This window comes from Barbus barbus, assembly GCF_936440315.1.
Source record: "Barbus barbus genome assembly, chromosome: 17".
In the NCBI taxonomy this organism is placed as follows: Eukaryota; Metazoa; Chordata; class Actinopteri; order Cypriniformes; family Cyprinidae; genus Barbus; species Barbus barbus.
In genome coordinates, this window is record NC_136745.1 from 30,321,710 (window position 1) to 30,329,196 (window position 7,487).

At 37.4% G+C, this 7,487-nt stretch overlaps 1 protein-coding gene across 2 annotated transcripts; it reads right to left on the bottom strand.

The window, feature by feature from the left end:
* Positions 1 to 557: 557 nt before the first annotated feature.
* LOC306883442 (tripartite motif-containing protein 16-like) lies at positions 558 to 6,463 on the bottom strand. Of its 2 annotated transcripts, XM_079438711.1 has the most exons (7): positions 5,808 to 6,456; positions 5,256 to 5,351; positions 4,942 to 5,175; positions 4,011 to 4,170; positions 3,837 to 3,884; positions 1,473 to 1,673; positions 815 to 1,363 (listed from the first exon to the last, which is right to left on the bottom strand). In XM_079438711.1, exons 1-7 carry the CDS (start codon positions 6,378 to 6,380, stop codon positions 1,338 to 1,340), a joined length of 1,338 nt encoding a protein of 445 aa, XP_079294837.1. In that variant the 5' UTR covers positions 6,381 to 6,456; the 3' UTR covers positions 815 to 1,337. The 2 variants fall into 2 exon arrangements, with proteins under 2 accessions (XP_079294836.1, XP_079294837.1); XM_079438710.1 differs by having other exon boundaries at positions 558 to 1,673; positions 5,808 to 6,463.
* Positions 6,464 to 7,487: the final 1,024 nt, after the last annotated feature.

The window sequence follows — 7,487 nt, forward strand, 5'->3', positions numbered from 1 at the left end:
AGTGTTATTGCAATCATAATATTTTGTGTTCAATTGATATAATTAAAAATCAATCATAAAATAACATTTATATTTTGGAAATTATTATTATTATTATCATCATTATTATTATTAATTTTTATTATTATTATTAAATACTGACCTTTTTACAGTGCAGAAGCATTATTGCAATCATACAGTTTTATGGATGAGTTTATTTTATATATATTTGATATATAATGTTTTGATTGCTTCTATTGTCATCATTTGTAAGCGGCTTTGGATAAAATCATCTGCTAAATAAATAATGTAAATAATTATTACAGTTGCAACATTTCTTTGATTTGTTATGATTTAAATAATAATGAACTACTATTAATATTTTGGTCATTGTTATGTATTTGTATTATTTTATATGATTGAATAGTCTCTTTATTTGACAGCAGAATTATTGTATTTGTAGCACATTTCAACTGAATTAATAATTAAATGAATAAAAAGGATTATATTTCAGCTAAAGTCATATTTGCTTTATTTCTATGGTAATATTTGTTTAAATGAATTAAGCAAAGCCTGCAGATGTTTGAACACATTTGGACATGTTTTAATAAATAAAAGAGCTGATTTGACTGATTCAGTGAATATACAGTCATTAAAACATTTCCCTACTCAGAAGAAAAGACATATTTCAGGAAGTAAATATTCTGTCATGATCTTTCACTGAAGATCTCATAATAATTGAATGTCTTTACTGTAGTTAGAATGAATGTATTTGATTAAATGCTGTGATTTATGTCATATTTGATAACATCAGAAACTCTCCTGAAGCTGATTTCAGTCGATTCATTAATTTTATTCATAATTCATGCAGCATTCAGACATTTGACACGTTCATCAGATGATTTGACATTGTGTTTTATTACAAACATCTGAGAAAATCAGATGAATGATAATATCAGGCTGAGTTTGATAATAAGAATACAAATGACTGATGTGAGTTTGAGAAAAGCCCAGAAACACAGATCATCACTGATTTACTGTCTAGATGAGGATTTCTGATTCATGTTCATATTAATGTGATGAAGAGACTCTATAACATCTGTTACTGATTTATCCTGCAGCTCAAAGCATTATGGGTAGAATCTCTCATCAGTCTATTCTGATTCATCAACACAGTTTCACTGATGATCCAATATAACCAACCCAAAACCCAGGATAGAGGGTCTGAGTGAATGTGGTCTGGACTGTGTGGATGAGGCTCATTGTGTCAGAGACGCTGTAGAAGGACAGAGTTCCTGCTCTGGGATCCACAAACACTCCTATTCTCCTGATGATGGACTTCACAGGGAGATCAATCACTATGTTATTGTGTCTGAATAAGTATCTGGAGGGAGAGCAGAACAAACTCCAGGACTGATCATTACATCCAAACCCACACTCATCACCTTCTCCCTTCCTGCTGATGCTCTTATATGACACTGATATAAACGCACCATAATCTCCACTGCACTCAATCTCCCAGTAACAGCGTCCACACACACTCTCTCTACACAACACCTGAGGATACACATCAAATCTGTCTGGATGATCAGGATACGGCTGATCTGTGTCAGTGTAAGTAATCACTCTGTTGTTCTCAGACAGACGGAGGAGTTTATGTGCTGTGTTCAGATCCAGAGTGAACTGATGGGAATCTGATGGAGATAAAACACATCAGAATCAGGAATTATGAATCTGTCTGATCTTCTCATGTAGCTGAACTCGTCATGTTCAGGGTTCACAACACCCAACCTATCTGAGGGGTGTCCTTGTCCCCACTAAAATAGGATTAAAACCACACGGTGTACTGTAAACAATGTTTTATACTTAAAATAATTTTAGTAAAACAACACAATCGGGGCAAAAATGTAATTTTGAGTCTCCCTCCCTTGACTCTCAGTGCTTTGGTCCAAATGCTTTCCTCTTTTATATCATAAACACAAGTCCGGTGAGAGAACAAGTCAATATTTGTGGAACTCCAGGCTGTAAATTGTCTATTTTATTCACTTAAACATCGGATGAAGTGATTATTTTCTCTTTGCGCGTGCACAGGACACAGTTTGCGCGAGCACACTTTGAGTGAGAGGAGAGACAAGTGCGCGCGTGCATCTGAGAGCGCGTGTCCGGTTTCGCGCACATTTCAACGGCTATTCGGCTGTTTAAAGAAGTGACGTCTTTGTTCCTCGGACGTTTCCGGTTAGTGTTGGAGGGCATTCAAAACAATGGCGGCAAAAAAAGTAAGTAAAGTGAGAGGATGTATTTTGTTTAAATGCAGTACTGGTCAAAAGTCACACTATACATTACTATTAGTATTAGATTTATTTAGACACACTACTATTTTTAATGTTTTTAAAAGACGTTACTGATGTTCATGAAGTGTCTTGCTCATCAAGCCTCCATTTTATTTTATAAATAATACAGACAAAACCGTAATATTGTGAAATATTATTACATTTTAAAATAATGTTTTGTTTGAATATTCTTTATATTTATTTCTGTGACGAATTTCCATCAGCCTTTACTCGTCTTGTGTCCCAGGATCCTTCAGAGATCAGTCTAATGTGCTGATTTGATATTTGGTTATTGTCAGTGTTGGAAACAATTGTGCTGCTTAATTTTTTTCTGGAACCTGTGATGCTTTATACAGGATTGATTGATTGATTGAACCCTGGCAGGGATTTTCAAAATATAGAAATATTTCGTGACAGTATGTCTTTACTATCACTTTTTTAATCAATTTAAAATCCTTGCAAAAAAACTAAAAATTACTGACCCCAAACTTTTGAACAGTAGTGCATGTTGTTACAAAGTATTTATATTTTAAATAAATGCTGTTCTTTCATTCTTCAAATAATCCTAAAATTATCACAGGTTATAAAAAATATTAAACAGCACAATTGTTTCCAAAACTGATAATAAATCAGCATTTTAGAATGATTTCTGAAGGATCATGTGACACTGATATCTGGAGTAAATATGCTGCAAATTCAGATTTGATCACAGAAATAAATAATATTTTAAAGCACATTAAAATAGAAAACCATTATTTTAAATTGTAATAATATTTCAAGATATGCCTCTTTTTTGATCAATTAAATGCAGGCTTGATGAGCATTGGAGACTTCCTTCAAAAACATTAAAAACAGTAATATTGCCCACACTTTTGACCAGTACTTCTGTATGTGTGTTTACAGTAACTGTGCATAAAGACATGCATACCCACATATATGCTGTATGTAGTGTGTGCGCATTTATTAATCTGCATGTATGCTATACTTTTATCATAAAAAAACAAACAAATATAGGTTTATAACCGTTTATTTATTTATTTTTTAAAATACCTTAACTGTTACGTCTTCGCTAGACTTAAATAGTACGTGCTTGTTTTGACAGATCTGAGATTTGAAGATGGCGCTACCGGAAATGCTTCAGGACCAGACATGCGCAGTAGCTTTCCAACGCCTTTGTTATTGTTTACGTCCGGTTTTCATCATTTTGAGTCTGCGAAACACTGAAATGGTCTATTAATGTGCTTTCGCTCTACAATAATGTGCTCTCGACATTTGTCATTAAAATAACGCAATAGTCTCCCTGCTACACTAATAGTAAGGTTTTCCTCTGTGTATATCCTTACAAGTAAATTTTAGCTGTATTATTTGTGTCCCCTTCAAAAACTGCTCTTGAGATATTGTCCCCCCTACTGTTAGACCAAATTTACACCCCGTTTACATCATCAATTATAAACTCTTCTTTCTCCTTCTACAGAAGAACATGAACACACTCAGTGAGTTTATCTGCTGGTTTTCTTACTGACTTACATTTTAGGAAGTCGTTCCTGGTCCTGGGAACAATGTTGGTGAATGTGACTGTGGAAATCAACAGACATGAACAGTGTGATTCTCATGATCCTGCATCCATTCCTAACACATTTCTAATATGATGTTCTCCATGATATGAGATGATGATGAGCAGATGAATCTCCAGGACTTTACCTCTGTCTGAGATCTTCTTGAGCTCCTCTTTGCAGAAATCCTCCAGTTTGTCTCTCAGCTGATGGACAGATTCTCTCAGATCATCAAAAGAGACGAGAGAACTGAAGAGATCATCATTTACGTCTGTAGATTCAGGAGGAGCTGAGAGAGACTGGAAACTCTACAGAAAACAGAAATCAAAACTCATCAGCTCCACACTTCACCCAATAACCTGCTCCAACATCAGATTTGACTGATCTTTAGTAACTCAATCCAGCACTTTCACAGCATCAGCTTTATTCTTCTCATATTCATTACATCACATTAGAGCTACATATTCTAGTATTTGCTGCTTACATGATTATGTGAACTTTCTATGAAATAGTTTGTATGATAAAACATCTGCTAAGAACATAAATGTCCATCTAACATCTCAAGCACATCAATGGAGTCTGATTGTAGAGTTGAGTAGATTTGCTCAGGAAAAGCAGCTCAAAGGCTATGATTAGATTGACCATTATTTATAACTTTACAGCAAATAGAAACACTGAAACTAACTAGAACCCTTAAGACACACTCAGGTTTGGTTTCAGTACACTGAAGCATTGTTCAGTCAGTCAAGTAAACACAGATTATTTGTGGCAGCTTGCATTTTGGTCTTTTTTAGTAATTTAGAGAGGGGGAGGCAATATTGTAAAGTGAGCAAGGATGGACTGACTATACGGAGCAGTGGGACGCCACTTTTACAAGTGATTTAAAGAAAAGTACTGACATAAGACCCATCTGAGCAAGATTTCTGGTGCTGAAACCTAAGAGGCGTCTCTTTTAAAAGAAGAGAGTCTGACTGACGATTATATAATAAGACACTCATGAAATGTTTCTGTGTGAGTCTGGTGTCACAGCAGGATCTGCTCAAGTCCACTATGATCCTGTTCTTCTAGATCTGTGTTACCTGCAGGAACTGGATGTGATCCTGTGTGTGTGAAAGCTGCTCCAGCTCAGCGTCTCTCCTCCTCAGATCATTGAGCTCCTGCTCCAGTCGCTCCAGTCGTCCTTCAGCTCGACTCACTGCTTGCTTTTCCTGATCTCTGATCAGCCGTATCAGCTCAGAGCGGCTTCTCTCAATGGAGCGGATGAGCTCAGTAAAGATCCTCTCACTGTCCTCCACTGCTGTCTGTGCAGAGCGCTGTTAGGACACACAGTGATTCAGGCTTCAGTGAGTCTGAACTGAGACGGAGACAAACTTCTCTTCTTCTCCAGACTCACCTTATGAGACACCACAGCCTCTCTCAGCTGCTGGAGATCTTTCTCTCTCTGCTGGATTCTCTGCTGGATCGTTTTCTGCGTCTCCATCAGCTGCTTCTGCAGGACAAACAGATGATAGTGAATCTCACAGAAAAGGGCTGTAGATTAAAACTCTAGAAGGTATGATTAATCATTTACCACTATTGTACATTAATTATTATAAAGATCAAGGCCTGTTTCACACTGTAAGTGTAACTATCATAAAAGTTAACCTGACACATACATAGCTTCACACTGACAGTGTTTCTGTGTCTGTCACTGCATTTAGACTGATAGAAGTATATATATATATATATATATATATATAGATATTTGTTTCTTAATCAAGGCCTATTTTATGAAAGATTGTGTTGATAAAGGTTTATGGTTCATTTTCAGCAAACAGTGAAACTCTTCCTGCAGCTGCTGTTCATTTCTGCTGTCGTGTTCATTGTGAATGCTGTAAGCTGTTAATATGGTGCTGATATAAACACATTTGAAAGCAATATTTCATCAGTGTCTAGTGTTAAATACCTGTTTCTCTGTCCTCTGTGCTGCAGCTGATACAGTATCATGGTTTTTATGTTCATCCACCAAACACAGCATACATATACATTTCTGATCAGTGCGGCAGAAAACCTCAAGGAGCTTCTCATGTTTCTGGCAGATCATCTCCTGCAGTCGTCCAGTGGCTTCAGTCAGATTGTGTCTCTTTCCTTTAAACCAACTCTCATGTTGTTCGAGGTGATTATGACAGTAAGAGTTCAGACACACCAGACAGGACTTGACAGCTTTGTATTTTCTTCCAGTACAGACGTCACACTGAACATCTCCAGCTCCAGCAGGATCCGCACTTTGAAGTTTAGTCTTCTTCAGTTTCTCCACCATTTCAGCCAAGATGGTGTTTCTAGATAAAGCAGGTCTTGGACTGAAGGTCTGTCTGCACTGAGGGCAGCTGTAGACTCCCTTCTGATCCTCCAGATCCCAGCAGTCTGTAATACAGCTCTTACAGTAACTGTGTCCACAGGGAATAGCCACTGGATCCTTCAGGAGATCTAGACACACTGAACACATGAACTCATCCTGAGAAAATCTGGCTTCAGCCATTTTACTGCACTAATACAGAGACACAAACACACAACAGCTCAACTACACTTCAGTTTCTGTTTCCCTGAACTCACGTGTTTCCTGTTTCCTGGTTCTGTGTTTGAGTGACGTGTGCAAAACAAGTGTGTCTGTAAAACAGGTTCCTCATTCCTGAGTTTAGTTTCAACACACCTGACTGTTATTAAAGTAAATGCAAAGACCTTGACTAGTTTTTTCAGGTGTGTTTAATTAGAGATCAATCTAAACTCACAGGACAGGACAGATAATAAAATAATAAAAAAATAGAACAAGTACATAAGGAATAACAATATACAAATTGACAATTGTATGTGCAACAAGTATATTGGGGGCAGGCATGGCCTAATGGTTGGAGAGAGTTGGACTTGTAACCCGAAGGTTGAAGGTTCGAGTCTCCGGTCCCGCAGGGATTGTAGGTGGGAGGAGTGACTGTCCAGCACTCTCTTCACCCTCAATACCACGACTGAGGTGCCCTTGAGCAAGGAACCAAACCCCCAACTGCAAATTCCAAGCATGGGACACCATACTTGGTCACATGACAATAACAATTTATTTATATAGCACAATTAATTTCAACTTCTGTCGACCAATGTGCTTTCCAGTAAGACTTTAAAAACAGAAAAACACACACAATGAACAAACAGTAAAATTATGACATCATTTAACTATGCCGTCAGCCATACGCTTTAGAAAATAAAAATGTCTTTAGCCTGGACTTGAAGATATTAACAGAAGAAGCTTGTCTAATGGAGAGTGGCAAGGCGTTCCAAAGCCTGGGGGCAGCAATACAAAAGGCACGATCACCCCTGCACTTAAGCCTTGACCTAGGTGTAAACAATAGATCCTGGTTGGAAGACCGAAGGGATCTAATGGGTTGATATTCAGTCAGTAACTCACAAAGATAGGTAGGAGCCAAACCATTTCGAGATTTATAAACGAGGAGCAAAACTTTAAAATCCACTCTAAAACAAACAGGCAACCAATGTAATGAGCGTAAAATAGGAGTAATATGCTCCCTCTTCTTGACCCCGCTCAAAAGTCGAGCCGCAGCGTTTTGAACAAGCTGCAAGCGGGATATAGCTGTCTGGC

Coding starts and splice junctions, on each gene's coding strand:
- LOC306883442 (XM_079438710.1), bottom strand. CDS start 6,380: ATGGCTGAAGCCAGATTTTCTCAGGATGAGTTCATGTGTTCAGTGTGT. Junction 4,171..4,941: donor ATCACATCCAGTTCCTGCAG/GTAACACAGATC, acceptor TGTTTTCTGTAG/AGTTTCCAGTCTCTCTCAGC. Junction 1,674..3,836: donor CAGGAACGACTTCCTAAAAT/GTAAGTCAGTAA, acceptor TATCTCCATCAG/ATTCCCATCAGTTCACTCTG.